The sequence below is a fragment of the Mandrillus leucophaeus genome, unplaced genomic scaffold (assembly GCF_000951045.1).
Source record: "Mandrillus leucophaeus isolate KB7577 unplaced genomic scaffold, Mleu.le_1.0 Scaffold25, whole genome shotgun sequence".
Taxonomy (NCBI): domain Eukaryota; kingdom Metazoa; phylum Chordata; class Mammalia; order Primates; family Cercopithecidae; genus Mandrillus; species Mandrillus leucophaeus.
Genome location: NW_012102587.1, coordinates 3,714,894 through 3,733,166, shown reverse-complemented (window position 1 = coordinate 3,733,166; position 18,273 = coordinate 3,714,894). Strand labels below are relative to the sequence as shown.

Genomic DNA, 18,273 nt, shown 5'->3' with positions numbered 1-18,273 from the left:
GGTTTGGGCTGGGGGGAGCTTCCGCGCCCTCCGCTGTAGGGGCGCCGATTGGCTTGGCTTAAGAGTGCCTGAAACAATTACCTTCACGCCTACTTTGAAAGGCAGTCTAAAATTACAAAACAGTACCTGTGCCCGAGATGCTGCTCACATTCTTCAATTTGCTTATTATTATTTTCGAGACAGAGTTTCGCTCTGGTTGCCCCAGTTGCAGTGAAATGGCCCAATCTGAGCTCACTGCTACTTATGCCTTCAGAGTTCAAGTGATTCTCCTGCCTCAGTCTCCCGAGTAGCTGGGATTACTGGCGCCCGCACCACGCCTGACTGGCTTATTTTTAGTAGAAATGGGGTTTCACCATGTTGGTCAGGCTGGTCTCGAAGTCCTGACCTCGGGTGATCTACCCGCCTCAACCTCCCAAAGTGCTGGGATAACAGGCGTGAGCCTCTGTGCTCAGCCCTAATTTGGTTATTCTTTCACTCACTAGTGTGTGAGCCCCTCCTGTGTGGCGACCCTTAGAGAACTTACAGCCTGGGGCAGCATGGCTGCTTTGAGAGATGGAAGAGCCTGGTGGGGGAGAGGCACACTGGGTGAGGCAGTAGACTCCCCCTTAGGAGGTGGCGTTGGCAGCGAAGCCTGAAGGCTAAGGAGCAGGGTCTGGAGAACTGAGGCCCTGCCATCTACTGGATCAGACAGGCCTACACATGTGTTCCTAGGTATAGAAAGAAGGACCCGGCCGTGGCATTGGAGCCCAACTAGGAGGGAAGAGCTGTGAGGGGGCAGGCTGGAGTCCCATGGCTCTGTGTGGTGTCAAAGTATGAAACTGGGGTTTTGTTGTAAATGCGAGGGGGTGGTTGGGTTTTAAGCGAGGCTGTGGCTGTTTACACCTTTTGTGTCCGGAACTGGTGGATTCTTGGTCTCCCTGACTTCAAGAATGAAGCCACAGACCCTCGTGGTGAGTGTTACAGTTCTTAAAGATGGTGTGTCCAAAGTTTGTTCTTTCTGATGTTTGGACATGTTCAGAGTTTCTTCCTTCTGGTGGGTTTGTGGTCTCGCTGGCTTTAGGAGTGAAGCTGCAGACCTTTGTGGTGTTACAGCTCTTAAAGGCGGCGCTTCTGGAGTTGTTCATCCCTCCTGGTGAATTCGTGGTCTTGCTAGCTTCAGGAGTGAAGCTTTAAACCTTTGTGGTGTTACAGCTCATAAAGGCAGTGCACACCCAAAGAGTGAGCAGCAGCAAGATTTATTGCAATAGCAAAAGAACAAAGCTTCCACACCATGGAAGGGGACCTGAGCAAGTTGCCACTGCTGGCTGGGGCAGCCTTCTTTTATTCACTTCTCTGACCCCACCCACATCTTGCCGATTGGTCCATTTTACAGAGAGCTAATTGGTCCATTTTAACAGAGTGCTGATTGGTGTGTTTACAAACCTTGAGCTAGACACAGAGTGCTGATTGGTGTATTTACAGTCTTTAGCTAGACTTAAAAGTTCTCCAAGTCCCCACCAGAATCAGGAGCCCAGCTGGCTTCCTCTAGTGGATCCAGCACAGGGGGCACAGGCAGAGCTGCCTGTCAGTCCTGCCCTGCGTGCCTGCACTCCTCAGCCCTTGGGTGGTGGATGGGAACGGGTGCCACCCAGCAGGGGGCTGCACCCGTTTGGGAGGCTTGGGCTGCCCGGGAGCCCACTGCAGGGCATGGCGGGCTGCAGGTCCTTGGCCCTGCCCCAGGGGAGGCAGCCGAGGCCTGGCGAGAATTCGAGCACAGCATGGGTGGGCTGGCACTGATGGGGAACCTGGCACACCCTCTGCAGCTGCTATCCCTAGTGCTAAGCCCCTCACTGCTGCTCCAGTGAAGGGCTGCACCTGCACCCACCCAGAACTTGCGCTGGCCCGCCAGCACTGCAGGCAGCCCTGGTTCCTGCCTGCGCCTCTCTCTCCACACCTCCCCTCAAGCAGAGGGAACCTGCTGGGACAGCACAGAGAGGGGCTCTCACAGTGCAGCCGCAGGCTGAAGGGCTTCTCCAGTGCCGCCAGAGCGGACGCCGAGGCCGAGGAGGCGCCGAGATTGAGCAAGGGCTGCTAGCACGCTGTCACCTCTCACTGTCTTGTCTTGTCTTTTTTTTTTTTTTTTTGAGACGGAGTCTTATGTCTCCCAGGCTGGAGTGTAATGGCACCATGTCGGCTCACTCACTGCAACCTCTGACTCCTGGGTTCAAGCGATTCTCCTACCTCAGCCTCCCAACTAGCTAGGGCTACAGGTGCGCACCACTACTCTTGGCTAATTTTTGTATTTTTAGTAGAAACGAGGTTTCGCCATTTTGGCCAGGCTGGTCGCGAACCCCAGACCTTAAGTGATCTACCTGCCTCGGTCTCCGAAAGTGCTGGGATTACAGGTGTGAGCCACCGCACCCGACCTGTTTGTACCTTTCAAATACTATTACACTAGTGAGTAACTGAGTGGAGAGGAAGAGTGGGGAGTGGATTGCCAAGGAAACAGGGAGGTGAGGCGAGAGTGACAGATTAAGCACAGCTGGTGTCAGGGGATAGCACCCCCCCTCTGGAAGCCCTGAGGGCAGCCCGGGGTGTGTGTGCCCGAAAAGTGGCCTGTGGGCCTGAGGTGGAGGCCCTGGGAGTGAGTGCCTAGGGAGGCCAGCCCACTTCCTCTGACAGACACTTGCCTCCCTCACTCACAGCCTTCGCCTCCTTCACCCCGCCACCCTCCAGTTCAGCTTCACTGTCACTCCCAAGGGGGCATCCCTGAGGCTCTTCCAGTTAAGCGCCCTCTTCCCATTGTGTTTTCTTTTCTTTTTTTTTTTTTTTGAGACGGAGTCTCGCTCTGTCGCCCAGGCTGGAGTGCAGTGGCGCGATCTCAGCTCACTACAAGCTCCGCCTCCCGGGTTCACGCCTTTCTCCTGCCTCAGCCTCCCGAGTAGCTGAGACTACAGGCGCCCGCCACCTCGCCCGGCTAGTTTTTTGTATTTTTTAGTAGAGACGCGGTTTCACCGTGTTAGCCAGCATGGTCTTGATCTCCTGACCTCGTGATCCGCCCGTCTTGGCTTCCCAAAGTGCTGGGATTACAGGCTTGAGCCACTACACCTGGCCTACCCCATTGTGTTTTCATGGCTAGGCTGGATTTTCGGGAGTGAACGAGCAAGAGCAATTTGATTCTTTTTCAGGGGTGCCCCTTTCCATGGGCTTGTTCTTGCTCCCCCCAGGATGAAATCTTGGGGAGAGCTCCGCACTTGTGATGGCTCCTCAGATGTCGATTAACAGAAGCATGTTCCACGTGTTCAAAATCTAATATCAAATGTCTCCTCTCCCTGGCTCAGTGTCTCAGGCAGAGAAATCCCCAAAGGGGAGCACAGTCCACATCATCTTTGTTCTTGGCTCCACCTTCTCTCTACACCCCAGTTTCTTTTTTTGGCCTTTTCTAATCCCAGAAAGGCCAAAAAAAAAAAAAAAAATGGAGAAAGGAGAAAGGGGCTCCTTGCTAGCGGGTGCCACGTGGCCAGGGAGCTTCAGAGGTGGCAAATGCCAGGGTGCTGGCACCTTCTCTCCAAGCACACTTTTGAGATGTCCCTTACCCGGCCGCTCATGACTCTGCCTGCCTGCCAGAGCTTCTGCTTGCCGGCCAAGGCCAGCTCTGCGTCCAGAGGCTCCTCCTGGAGGGGCCTTTCTGACTGGACTTTATCATCCTGATCCTTTAAGAAGGGCCACGTCTTTTGTCTGTCACTGCCATGGGATTGCACTCTGCGTTGCTGCCAGGCAGACCTCCTGGCTGGCCTCATAGATGTCGGTGTGTAAACCAGGTACAAGTCCCTGTATCCCCCAAATTCCAGAGGACGTAGACCAAATTCACTGGTTCCCTGAAGGTGCCATCTGTGTCCTCGTGTGTCTGTGTCTGTGTTTGTGTGAACACTGTCCTCCTTCCTGAAGGTGACATCTTGACATGTCTCATAGCTACTAAGGGGAGAGGAGGATACGGGAAGGAATGACTGCTAACACATCTCTAAAGAAATCCTTTCTCAAGTTTTCCCAACCAACTCCACCTCCATGAGTTCCTGGCCTTGCCTTACATCCCCCCAGGTGGGTAGTGACCCAGGGCTTCTCAAACCTGAATAAGCATGTGGATTGCCTGGGGCCCTTGGGACCAGGCAGGTGCTGATTCAGTAGGTCTGAGGTGGCCCAGGTTCTGTGTTCCTATCAAGCTTCCAGAAGAGGCCAATACTCCATAGACCACACTTAGAAGCAGGAATAGAGATTTGTGGCATTGATTACTGAGTCAGAATTCTGGGACAGAATGTATTCTGTCACCCTCCAAAAGATTTGTTCAAGTCCTAATTGCTGGTACATGGGTACGTGTGAATGAGACTGTACTTGGAGAGTCTTTGAGGATGGAATCACATTAAGATGAGGTCATGGCTGGGCACGGTGGCTCACGCCTGTAATCCCAGCACTTTAGGAGGCTGAGGCAGGCAGATCACTCGAGGTCAGGAGTTCGAGACCAGCCTGGCCAACATGGTGAAACCCTGTCTCTACTAAAAATACAAAAATAAGGCCGGCCACAGTGGTGAGCGCCTGTAATCTCAGCACTTTGGTAGGCCGAAGCGGGCGGATCACTTGAGGTCAGGAGTTCAAGACCAGCCTGGCCAATAGGGTGAAACTCCATATCTACTAAAAATACAGAAATTAGCCAGGTGTGGTGGCAGGCACCTGTAATCCCAGATACTTGGGAGGCTGAGGCAGGAGAATTGCTTGAATCTGGGAGGCTGAGGTTGCAGTGAGCTGAGATTGTGCCGTTGCACTCTAGCCTGGGTGACAAGAGGAAAACTCCATCTCAAAAAAAAAAAAGTTATCAGGACATGGTGGTGCATGCTGGTAGTCCCAGCTACTTGGGAGGCTGAGGTGACAGGATCACTTGAACCTAGGAGGTTGAGGCTGCAGTGAGTGGTGATCACACTACTGCACTCCAGGAGTGATAGAGTGAGACCCTGTCTCTAAAAAAAAATGTCCCAACAAAAGCCTGTTCTCCTTAGCCAAAAGACCAAGAAAGGAGCAGGTTAGCAAGACAGAAAACTGTTCATTTTTTTTTCATCTTTTGTCACCTCTGGCCAAACAGAAAACTTTTAGACAATAATGGCTCTACTCCAGCCAAACACACAAAAAAAACAGTGCTGCCCCCTACCTCACATATGCCATCAAAGTCGCAGTGGGGTGTCTAGACTTCCACCCTCATGAGGCTTGCTGATGCACCCAAACACCCCTCCCATGATGCTGTCGGGAAAGCCAGGAGAGAAGCTGGGGCTTTCAATCTGCCAACTGATAACGTCAGCAGTAATGACGGTGTTGGTGGAGACCATGTGTGGAGCCTGGATTTCCAACCCCATTCAGCAGTAAAGAGAAGCCCCTACGCTTGGGTGTCAACAGAGGCCAAATGGGAAACCTGGCCGTATATTTCCACCAGAAAGTCACAAGGCAGTGTCCTCCTCCTCTTGCTGGAGAAGTATCAGAAGAAGCCAATTAAAACAAAAGGTTTAAATAAGATCCAGAGTTTCATAGCATAATACAGAAATGTTCAGGTTTTGATAGAAAATCACTTGTCATACCAAGAACCAGGAAGATCTCAAACTGAATGAAACAAGATAATCAATAGATGCTGGTATAGTCTGAATGTTTATACCCCCTTTCCCCCACCAAATCCCTATATTGAAATCCTAACCTCCCCAGAGTGATGGTATTAGGAGGTAGGGCCTTTGGAAGGTGATTTGGTCATGAGGGGATAGCGCTCATGAATGGGATTAGTGACCTTATAAAAGAGGCCTTGCAGAGCCCCCTAGCCCCTTCTGCCACACAATGAAGAGACGGTCATTTATGAACCAGAAAATGTGTCCTTAGCAGACATTGAATTTGGTAGCCCCTGGATCTTGGACTTCCCAGCCTCTAGAACTGTAAGAAGTAAATTTCCATTATTATAAGCCACCCAGTTTTGGGTATTTTGTTATAGCAGTCTGAGTGGGCCAAGACAGATGCCAATACCAAGATGACAGAGATGTTAGAATTATCTTACAAAGATTCTAAAGCAATCATGATAAGAATTCCTCCACGAGCAATTTTGAACATACTTGAGATGAATGAAAGAAATAGTAAGTCTCAACAAAGAAACAAAGTCTTGGCAATAAAATAGAAACTATGAAAAACCAAATGGAAATTTTGGAATTGAAAAATGTAGTGAACAAAATAAAAACTCAGTATTTGGGCAGAATGTAGAATACAGAAGAAAGAATCAACAAACTGGAAGACAGAAAAATAAAAATGATAAATCTGAACAACAGAGAGAAAATAGGGTAAAAAACAAACACAGCCCCAGGGACCTCTGAGATTATAACAAATGATGTAATATGATTGTCATCAGAGTTTCTGAAGGAGAAGAGAGAGAAGGAAAGGTTGAAAACGCACTCAAAGAAAAAATGTTTAGGCTGGGCACCTTGGCTCATGCCTATAGTCCAAGCACTTTGGGAGGCTGAGGCAGGTGGATCACTTGAGCCCGGGGGTTCAAGACCAGCCTGAGCAACATGTAAAACCCCGACTCTACAAGAAATACAAAAATTAGCCAAGCATGGTGGTGTATGCCTGTGGTCTCAGCTACTTCGGAGGCTGAGGTAGGAGGATCACTTGAACCTGTGAGGCCGAGGTTGAAGTGAGCTGTGATTGTGCCACTACATTTAGCCTGGGCAATAGAGTGAGATTCCATCCCCCTCACCCCAAGAGAAAATAAAATAAAAAAGAAAAAATGTTCAAAGACTCCCAAAATTTAGCAAGACACATAAACCTACAGATTTAAGAAGGTGAGCAAGCAAACCCCAAAAGTTTATTCTTTAAGAATAAACTCAAAGAAGTCCATGTGAAGACACAATATAATTAAATTTCTGAAAACTAAAGAAAAAAAAATCTCAAAAGCAGCCAGAGGAAAAAAAAAGACTTTACCCGTAAGGGAAAAATAACTGACAGAAGATTTCTCATTAAAAACCCTGAAGTTTAGAGAAAAGTGACAAATTTTTCAAAGGATGAATGTGAAGAACTGTCAGCCCAGAATCCTATACACAGGGAAAATATACTTTAGCAATGAAGGGGAAATGAAGACATTTGCAGATAAAGGAAAGCTATTAGAATTTGTTGCAGTAGACCTACCCTGAAAGAATGGCAAAAAAAAATTCTCTAAATGGGAAAGAAAAAATAAGAGAAGGAAACCTTGGAACATCAGGAAGGAAGAAAGAACACAGTAAGCAAAAATACGGGTAACTTCAATAGACTTTCCTTCTCCTGAGTTTTCTAAACTATGATTGCTGAAGCAAAAATTATAATATTGTCTGATGCGGTTATAACTGTATGTAGAGGAAACATTCAACTATTATATTATTAATGGGGGAGAGTAAAGGGACATAGGGAAATAAAGTTTCTATATTTCACTTGAGCTAATAAAATGATAATACCAGTAGACAGTGATAAATTTTGTCTATTTGTCTACACACACACACAACATTTAGAGTAACCACAACGCTATGCAAAGAGATCTTTTCAAAAACAGTGTAGACAGTGGAATTCTTAAAAATGTTCACAGGAAGGCAGAACAAGAAAACAGAAATAAAAAACAGAGAACAAACAGCAAAAAACCAAAATGGCAGACTTAAGTGCTAACATAGCAATAATAACATTAAATATAAATTGTTTAAATATACCAATTAAAAGACAGAGATTGGTGAGTGAATTTTACAAAAAAGATCCAACTATATCCTATCTGGAAGAAATTCACCTCAAATAAAAAGATATAGGCAATGATATAGGCAGGTTGAAATTTGAAAAAAGATGAAACATATATAATGCAATTAATAAAAGGAAAGCAAGAGTGGCTATAAAAATATCAGATAAAATAGACTTCAGTAGAAAAAAATGATGAGTGACAGAGAGGAACATTATATAATCATAAAAAGTCTATCCACTAAGAAGACATAGTAATCCTAAATGTGTATATAGCAAGCAACAGAGTTGCAAATTTGTGAAACAAAAACTGACAGAACTGAGAGGGGAAATAAATCAATGGCCTGGTGCTGTGGCTCATGCCTGTAATCCCAGCACTTTGGGAGGCTGAGGCGGGCGACTGAGGCAGGTGGATCACAAGGTCAAGAGATCGAGACCATCCTGGCCAACATGGTAAAACCCCATCTCTACTAAAAACACAAAAATTAACTGGGCGTGGTGGTGCACGCCTGTAGTCCCAGCTACCCGGGAGGCTGAGGTAGGAGCATTGCTTGAACCCAGGAGGCAGAGGTTGCAGTGAGTAGATATTGTGCCATCGCACTCCAGCCTGGCGACAGAGTGAGATGCCGTGTGAAAAAAAAAAAAAGAAAAGAAAAGAAATCTGTAGTGATAGTTAGAGACTCCTCTATTAACAATTGATAGAATAAGGCCAGGTGCAGTGGCTCATGCCTGTAATCCCACCCCTTTGGGAGGCCAGGGCAGGAGAATTGCTTGAGCCCAAGAGTTCAGGACCAGCGTGAGCAACACAGTTAGACTCCATCTCTACCAAAACTAAAAAAAATTTAGCTAGGCAGGATGACACACACCTATAGTTCCAGCTTCTCGGGAGGCTGAGGTGGGAAGATTGCTTGAGCCCAGAAGGTTAAGACTGCAGTGAGCTGTGATCATGTCATTGCACTCTAGCCTGGGTGACACAGCAAGACCCTGTCTCTTAAAAAACCAAAGCCAAAACAAAGGCCAGGCGCAGTGGTTCACGCCTATAATCCCAGCACTTTGGGAGGCATAGGCAGGAGGATCCCTTGAGGCCAGGAGTTCAAGACTAGCCTGAGCAACATGACCAGACCCCATGTCTATGAAAAAATTTAAAAAAAATTATCAAAGCATGGTGGTGCACACCTGTAGTCCTAGCTACTCTAGTAGCTGAGGCAGGAGGATCAATTGAGCTCAGAAGGTCAAGGTTGCAGTGAGCTATCATCACACCACTGTACTTCAGCCTGGGTGATAAAGTAAGACCCTGTCTCTAAAAACAAACAGCAACAACAACAGCAACAGCAACAACATCCTACAGCTAGCATCATAGTTAAGGGTGAGAGACTGGATACTTTGGCTGTAAAGTTGGGAAGAAGGCAAAAATGTCCCCTTTTTCCATTCCCATCCAATATCTTACTGGAAGTCCTATATAATGCATTAGGACAGGAAAAGGAAATAGGAAGTATATAGACTGGGACAGAAGAAATAAAACTATTTGTTCACAGATGAAATGACTGATTCTGTAGAAAATTCCTTAAAAAGTTAATAGAACAACTGGACAAATCAGCAGGGCATAGAAGAACTCAGTAACACCATCAGCTAAAAGGGCCGAATTGACGCTCCACTCAACAACAGAGCCTTTCAAGTGTTCGTGGAATATATGCTAAGAGAGACCATATTCTGGAGTATTTAAACAAAATCTTAACTCATTTAAGAGAACTGAATCATAGCTTGTTCTCTGACTATAATAGACTCAAACTAGAAATCAATAACACAATAACAGAAAAATCTCCAAACACTTGAAAATTAAGCCATATACTTCCAGATAATCCATTAGAGAGGAAGTCACAAGAGAAATTTAAAAAATACATTGAACCAAATAAAAATGAAATACAACATACCAAAAAAGAGCGGTGCCCAGAGGGAAAGTTCCAGCACTAAAATGCATCCATTAGAAAAGTGGGAAGATCTTAATCTAAGCTCCATCTCAAGAACCTAGAAGAGTAAAATAAAACCAAAACCAGCAGAAAGAAGAAAATAAAGAGCAGAAATTGATGAAGTTGAAACAGAATAGAGGCCGGGTGTGGTGGCCTATGCCTGTAATCCCAGCAGTTTGGGAGGCTGAGGTGGGTGGGTCACCTGAGGTCAGGAGTTCAAGGTGGGCCTGGGCAACATGGTGAAACCCCATCTCTACTAAAAATGCAAAAATCAGTTGGGCACAGTGGTGTGGGCTTGTAATCCCAGCTACTCGGGAGGCTGAGGCAGGAGAATCATTTGAACCCAGGAGGCAGAGGTTGCAGTGAACCGAGATCACGTCACTGCACTCCAGCCTGAGCGACAGAATGAGGCTTCATCTCAAAGGAAAAAAAAAAAAAGAAAATTAAACAGAGAACTAGTTATTTTAAAAGATCGATAAAGTGGATAAACCTCCAGCAAGATTAACAAAGAGAAACAAAGAGAAAATGAATAAATTTCTCCTATCAGGAATGAAATACAGGGTGGCACTACAGAGCCTGAAAACAACACACGAATATAAGGAAATACTATAAACAACTCTATTCGAATAAATTTGACTTCTTAGACTAAATGAACCAATTCCTTTAAAAACCACAGCTACCATAGCTCACCCAATATTAAATAGATACTATCTAGCCTGGGCAACATAGCTAGACCCCATCTCTACCAAAAAACCCAAAAATTAGCTAGGTGTGGTGGCATGTGCCTATAGTCCCAGCTACTGGGTAGGCTGAGGCGGAGGAATCACCTGCTGACAGAGTGAGACCCCATCTCTTAAAGAAAAAGATACTTTGAGTAGCACTATGACTATTAGGAAATTGAATTTGCAATAAAAATTCCCCAAAAGAGAGCTCCAAAGAAGGTTTCACTGGAGGTTTCAGCAGAGAATTCTACCAACTGAAGAACAAACACCAGTCTGCATAAGCTCTTCCAGATAATAGACCAGAAGGGAACACTTTCCAGTTCTTTATGAAGCTAGTACTGGGGGAGGAAAAGCTTTCTCTTCATTATATTTTGTTCAGTTTATGGGGGCCTCCAAAAAAACTATTTATTTGAGGCAGAGTCTCACTCTGTCACCCAGGCTTGAGTGCAGTGGCAGAATCATGGCTCACTGCAGCTGCGGCTTCCTGAGCTCAAGTGATCCTCCCACCTCAGCCTCTGAAGTAGCTGGAACCACAGGCATGCGCTACCATGTTCAGCCAATTTTCAAAAAATTTTTGTAGAGATAGCGGTCTCACTATGTTGCCCAGGCTGGTCTTGAACTCTTGGGCTCAAGTGATCCTCCTCCTTAGCCTCTCAAAGTGGTGGGATTACAGGTGTGAGCCACCATGCCCAGCCAGGGCCTGCAAATTAAACTGACAAAAGACAGATTAACAGAACAGAAAATCAGCATGGGCATATAAGAACTCAACAACACCATCAACTAATAGGGTCTAATTACACTTTTTATAGAACACTCTCACAAAAGGATTATTTGCATGGATGCTGGAGCTAGCAAAATAAGTAGCTAGCCTACCAAATGGTTAAAATTAGAGGTTTATATCTGGGTGCAGTGGTTGATACCTGTAATCCCAGCATTTTGAAAGGCTGAGGTGGGAGGATTGCTTGAGCCCAGGAGTTCAAGACCAGGCTGGGCAACAGAGTGAGACCGTCTCTACCAAAAAACAAAACAAAACAAACAACGACAAACAAAAAATCCACACAAAAAACAAAGAAAGAAAAAAACCAGTTAGTGGCTTATGTGCCTAACTCAGTAGGTAAAAGGGAGAGGTGACGAAAGTTTGTATGAGAACAAATAGGATTCTTTAAGACAGACAAATGGGTTTTGGGAGAACAAACAGGAGCTAAGAAAGGGGTTTTTTTTTTTAGACGGAGTCTCTCTGTTGCCCAGGCTATAGTGCAGTGGTGTGATCTTGGCTAACTGCAACCTCTGCCTCCCGGGTTCAAGCGATTCTCCTGCCTCAGCCTCCCGAGTTGCTGGGATTACAGGCGCACACCACCACGCCAGGCTAATTTTTGTATTTTTAGTAGAGACAGGGTTTCACCATATTGATCAGGCTGGTCTCGAACTCCTGACCTCGTGATCTGCCAGCCTCGGCCTCCCAAAGTGCTGGGATTACACGTGTGAGCCACCGCCCCCGGCGGATAATTTTTTAAAAATGTAGGTGCTAGTGGTCTTACTGTCTTCTTCATGGACATGAAATTCTTCTCATATAATGAGAATTAAATATGATCCTTCATATAAAGAGTTTAGAATAACGTCAGGCACAAAGCAAGCAGTAAGTTATCATTTAGATAAGAATCATTCCAATTCATCTGGAGCGTGCAACACACACACATTGTATTTGGGTATGGAATAACTGTTCAAGAACACACACACAGTATTTGTGTATGAAATAACTCTTCAAGAACAAAGGGGAAACAGTTACAGGGCATGGAAGGGGAATTAGGGCAAGGTGTGAGTGGAAAGAGAAACAACCCACCGCCCACGCTTAAAAAATCCGTTTAATTTAAAAATAGGTAATACAGCCATACAGAAAGGACATTAAAATAAAATATTTACACAGAAAATTTTCGTTCCCAATCCATTCCCTACTCACAGTCCTACATACGTTACTTTTATTTTACTTTTTTTGGAAATGTAAATGCACTGGCCCCCTACTTTCTCACGAAGGCTGCACTCTCTCTACATTCTTCTTCACCTGTGTTTTTGTGCATACTCTTTCGTTGTGAAATATTTTCCCCCAACTGCTGTAGTGTATGAAATACGTATACGTAACCTAAACAACCCCGCTTCCCCACACCCCCTACAAGCCCGTCCCCGCCCTCCCTCAGGCCCACGTGCTCCGAGCAGGTTGTTTCTGGCGATGCCTGTCTGAAGGCCTCAGACCGAGGCCCCGCCCACTCGCCCCCTCCTCTGCCCTTTGGACGCGCGCCTCGCGGACGGCGCCTCAGGCAGCGCGGCGGACAGCCCGTCCTCCAGCGCGCCGCGGGCCTCGGAGGACCCCAGCGACGGTCGTGGCGTAAGACCGGGGGGACGCGGCGATAGCGGCGGCCGTTGCGATTGATTGCGCTGGTTGCCTCCGGCGTCCACTTCCCTGGCCGCCCTTGCTACACTGGCTGATTGTTGTGCAGCCGGCGCCATGTCTGTGAGCGAGATCTTCGTGGAGCTGCAGGGCTTTTTGGCTGCCGAGCAGGACATCCGAGAGGCGAGCCCCCTCCCTTCCCCATTCCCTTTGCCTTTCCATGCCTAGGTGGGCCACTGCGCCCGACCCTCCTCTGTCGCTCAGTCTCGGGCGGTGGGGACGCCTCCGAGGGTGGGTTGCTTCCCCTCTAGCTTTAGGTTAGGACACTCCCCGCCCCCGCCCCAAATTTTGCCGCTCTGTCCTGATTCCCTGTGTTCGGGTCTCAGCTTCTAAGCATTACCTGCTTCATTTGTGTCAGTTTTCCTTCTTTTCAGCACTTGTTTATATCGAAGGCTCGATTAGCACCTGGTCTTCAGCGAATGAGCGTTTCATGTATTTTTGTTGGTGTCTTAAAAGCACATGTGATCTCCTGCTTAAAACTCTCCTATGGTTTCCTATCCCACACGGGATAAAAAATCAGACCCTCCTGTGGCTCACACGGTCTCTCGTCAATCTCATTTATGCTCTCTGTCTTTGTGTATGATGTTCACTTTACCTCTTCTAGTGCGCCAGATAGCTTCCTGCCTGTTCGCTTTTCCTGGAATTTGCTTATTTCCCGTTCTTTTCGTGATTGTCTCGTATTTATGTCATTGACGTCACAGTCTAAACGATCTATTTCCTGTTATGTTTTCTAGTAGCATCTTAAGTTTTTTAAATGTGTGTAATGTTGATTATTTTTAAAAAATCGTCTCCCCCATTGTATGTTAAACCATCAGAGGGAAAGGATTGTGTGCTCGGTTCCCCAGTATTTACACAGTGCCTCACACATAAGTATGCTCAGTGAATATTTTAAAAATGAATTAGAGGCTGAGAGCGGCGCCTCATGCCTGTAATTCCAGCATTTTGGGAGGCCGAGGCGGGTGGATCACTTGAGGTAAGGAGTTTGAGACCAGCCTGGCCAACATGGCGAAACCCTGTCTCTGCTAAAAATACAAAAGAAAATTAACTGGGCATGGTCGCGAACGCCTGTAATCCCAGCTACTTGGGAGGCTGAAGCAGGAGAATTGGTTGAACTCAGGAGGCGGAGGTTGCGGTGAGCTGAGATCGCGCCGTTGCACTCCAGCCTGGGTTACAGAATGAGACTCCGTCTCAAAAAAAAAAAAGAAAAAGAAAAAAGAAAAAAAAGAAGTGTAAATACCCAGCTCTTGTATTGCATTTAACTCTTCATTCTGCAAGTTACGTTCACACACATCATCCATTATAATGTCCCAATTGAATCCTTGGGGTGAATGGGTGGCTATTATCCTTTAAAGAGTACCTGAGGAATCTAAGGCTTTTTAGTGACTTTTTGAAGTCTTACAGAGGAAATAAGTGGAAAAAAGTCAGGATTCAAACTTGGTTATGATCACATAAACTAATGTGTTTGGTGTGAGTGTATGACAATAATTCTGTTGAGTATCTGATTTTTATTTTTAATTCTCTCTAGGAAATCCGAAAAGTTGTACAGAGTTTAGAACAAACAGCTCGAGAGATTTTAACTCTACTGCAAGGGGTCCATCAGGGTGCTGGGTTTCAGGACAGTAAGTTCTTTGTTTTATACTCAATTATCAGTCTCTTATTTAGAAGAGAGTTTATATCCAGAAGACATTTTATAATGAAAAATGGCTCTCATGCTTTATGGTGAGTAAAAATTGAAGAAGGAGGTGATTTGATAATTTTGGTTGATTTTTCTTGCACTACCAGATAGTATGGTTTAAATAGAGATGTTTTCTATTGTGATGGCATTCTACTGATGATAATTACAATTGCTTAACCCATTTCCTGTTTAGAAAAAAAAAGTGCAGCTTTCTGCTAGCACAGTATTCTCAGGATAAGTGGGAAAAGGGTTTATTAATATTCATTTACTTTTTCTCCCGAGACGGAGTTTCGCTCTTGTTGCCCAGGCTGGAGCCATCTCAGCTCACTGCAGTCTCCGCCTCCCAGGTTCAAGTGATTCTCCTGCCTCAGCCTCCTGAGTAGCTGGTATTACAGGCGCCCGCCATCACGCCCAGCTACTTTTTTTTTTTTGTATTTTTGGTAGGGATGGGGTTTCACTCTATTGACCAGGCTGGTCTTGCACTCCTGACCTCAGATGATCCTCCTGCCTCGGCCTCCCAAAGTGCTGGGATTACAGGTGTGAGCCACTGCGCCTGGCCCAAGCGTTTATAACTCTTGTGTTATCTAGTGACTTTTATTTGGCCCTTTTGTGTGTGTGTGTGTATATGTGTGTGTATGCACCAGTGTGTAGTTGAATCCAGTCTTTCAGTGATTGAATACCTTTTAATATGAGATGAACAGTATAAAATGTTCTCAAATTAATGTGTTTATAGTCAGCCTCTTGAATGAAAGTAAAATATGTCAAGTTTAGACATGGAACCTTCATTGTAAGGTATAGCCAGCACAGCTAAAAGAGCTGAAGTATGTTTTCAGATATAAGAATGATATAATAATGTATTTACACGTGGTAGAGGCAAGTCATTTTTCTTAATGATACGGAGTTGGTCATCCTGATTGTGAATACTTGGTAAAGGCTTTTTTCTGCCAAATATGGGAGGAAGAAGCAATCCAATTTTACGCATCCTCTGAGGAATGAACAGGAATAGCAGCTGGTGTGCAGCTCCTTAAGGATGACGTTATTTATGACAACCTAACCAATTACCAATGTGTCTCCTAATATATTCCCTTTTGGCAAGTTGTTTATTTTTCAGTGTAGCTAATTAGTAGGGAAACTGGGGATGATACTTTTTGAGAACCAGGTTGAAAAGCAGAGATGTGTACATTAGTTGTGAGGTTAAAAAAAAAAGTTTGTTAATTTCCAGGTAGATTACTTAGATTATTAAGCAAGAACTATATTTGAAATTTGGTTAAGTTTTTCATTATTACATTTCGTTATCTTTTGCGATTAGTTCCAAAGAGGTGTTTGAAAGCTCGAGAACATTTTGGTACAGTAAAAACACATCTAACATCTTTGAAGACCAAATTTCCTGCTGAACAGTATTACAGGTTTGTAAGAAAAACAGCATTATTTTATGATGTTAAGTAAAAAAAAAGAGAAAAATTATACATACTAAATGATTGCTTGCAACTAGGCAAGCATCCTTCTGTGTAGAAGTAACAAAAAGAGAAAGAACTAAACTGATAATGGTCATGACAAAAATTGGTGATTTTATTTTTTTCTTCTTTTGACTTTCTGAATCTTAAGGAACATGTATTACTTTTGCAGTGAAAAAGCAATTAAAAAGAAAATGTGGTATGAGGGTCAAAAGTGAGAATATCTTTTTGCTGTATTCAAGTTTCTTGTGAAATTGGGTGAACTATAGTTAGTGAAATAATGAGATTAGGTGGCAGTATATATATGGAGTTGAGTTTTATTTTGAAGCTTGAGTTTCACTGCCAAGTAACATAATTAGCTAATATTTTATGCCATGTCTTCTTGTTAAAGTCAACACTGTTGATTTTAAGATACACCATTATTTTATGTTCCAGTAGGGAAGGAAAATTTTGCCAGTCATAAATGTGAAACATGGGCCAGGCGTGGTGGCTCACGCCTGTAATCCCATCACTTTGGGAGGCCAAGGCGGGCAGATCACCTGAGGTCAGGAGTTTGAGACAGCCTGGCCAGCATGGTAAAACCCTGTCTCTACTAAAAATACAAAAATTAGCCCGGTATGGTGGCTCATGCCTGTAACTCCAGCTACTTTGGAGGCTGAGGCAGGAGAATCGCTTGAACCTGGGAGGTGGAGATTGCAGTGAGCCGAGATCACGCTATTGCACTCCAGTCTGGACGACAGAGTGAGACTCCATCTCAAAAAAAAAAAAATTGTGAAACATGGATTGTGAAGTGTCTCCTGGTTTCATAGGTGTTAAACTGGGAAGAACTGCATCTGAATCAAGAATTTCTACTCATTTTAATTTTCTTACTGAAAAAGATGTTCTTGTAAGGCATATATATCAACAGTAAACAGGATGAATATTTTCAGGGGTGGATAGTATAACCTCATGAGAATATTCTTTTAAGGCGGAGATTGATAAACCACTAGTGGCTGTTGCCTCTGGGAGCTAAGAATTGCTTTTGTTTTTTCAAGAGTTGTTAAAAAAAAAGGAAAATGCCCAGATAACAATACATAACAGTGAAAGTGGCCCCACAAAGCCTAAAATATTTACTACTTGGCCCTTTACAGAAAAAATCTGCTGATCCTTGCTGTAAGGCAGGGGTTCCCAACCCCCAGGCCGCGGACTGGTACTGGTCTGTGGCCTGTTGGGAACCGGGATGCACAGAAGGAGGTGAGCGGTGGGTGAGCGAGTGAAGCTTCATCTGTATTTACAGCTGCTCCCCATCACTTGCAATACTGCCTGAGCTCCACCTCCTGTCAGACCGGTGGCAGCATTCGATTCTCACAGTAGTGCGAACCCTATTGTGGACTGTGCACACAGGAGATCTAGGTTGCGTGCTCCTTATGAGACTGTAATGCCTGATGATCTGAAGTGCAGCAGTTTCATCCTGAAACCATTTGCCCCGCTTCTGTGGAAAAATTGTCTTACACGAAACTGGTCCCTGGTGCTGAAAAGATTAGGGACTGCTGTTGTCATAGCTGAAGCACAGAGAGAGAGGTAGGACAGTAGAACGGGTGGGGTATTTAGAGACCATCTTCTCTGGAGGTCACACACACAGGCTGCCCTCTGGCTGGATTTGGTCTTCAGAAGGGTTTGTGTCAGCTGCATTGTGTCGAGACCTGTTTTTGAATGTATTGCCACATTTGAAAATCAGGAGGCATTGCGTAAATATCCACAGGTTGTAAAATTTCCTTTTCTTTTTTCAGGCTTCTAGCTCAGTACTCTGTTTTAAGTCCATTTGTTTAGTGATTGCAAATGGTAATTTTGTGAATCAGAATTTTCTTGGTGTCCTGCACTGAAATGAAAATGTAGGAATGCGTTGAGGATGATATGTAACTGCAGTTGTCTTCAATCATCAGTTGCAAAGTTTTATTTTTTTCAGAGCAGTATCATTGTTCTTACTGATGAAATTTAGAAAGCACAATTGCTCTTGTCATCTGTAACCTTCAGTTGTTGTTGTTTTTTTTTTTTTTGAGATGGAGTCTCTGTCGCTTAGGTTGGAGTGTAGTGGTATGATCTCGGCTCACTGCAAACTCTGCCTCCCAGGTTCAAGCGATTCTCCTGCCTCAGCCTCCCGAGTAGCTGGGACTATGGGCACACGCCACCACGCACGGCTAATTTTTGTATTTTTAGTAGAGACGGGGTTTTGCCATGTTGGCCAGGCTGGTCTTGAACTCCTGACCTCAGGTGATCGACCTGCCTC

General features: G+C 45.1%; 1 protein-coding gene across 1 annotated transcript in view; it reads left to right on the top strand.

The window, feature by feature from the left end:
• Positions 1 to 12,695: 12,695 nt before the first annotated feature.
• The window catches only part of TSN (translin), a 10,337-nt gene continuing 4,759 nt past the window's right edge, over positions 12,696 to 18,273 (top strand). Inside the window, exons 1-4 of the mRNA XM_011983461.1 lie at positions 12,696 to 13,001; positions 14,404 to 14,497; positions 15,863 to 15,963; positions 17,777 to 17,828. Coding sequence (XP_011838851.1) covers positions 12,936 to 13,001; positions 14,404 to 14,497; positions 15,863 to 15,963; positions 17,777 to 17,828 — 313 coding nt within the window. The 5' untranslated portion in view covers positions 12,696 to 12,935. The remainder of the gene's footprint in view (positions 13,002 to 14,403; positions 14,498 to 15,862; positions 15,964 to 17,776; positions 17,829 to 18,273) is intronic.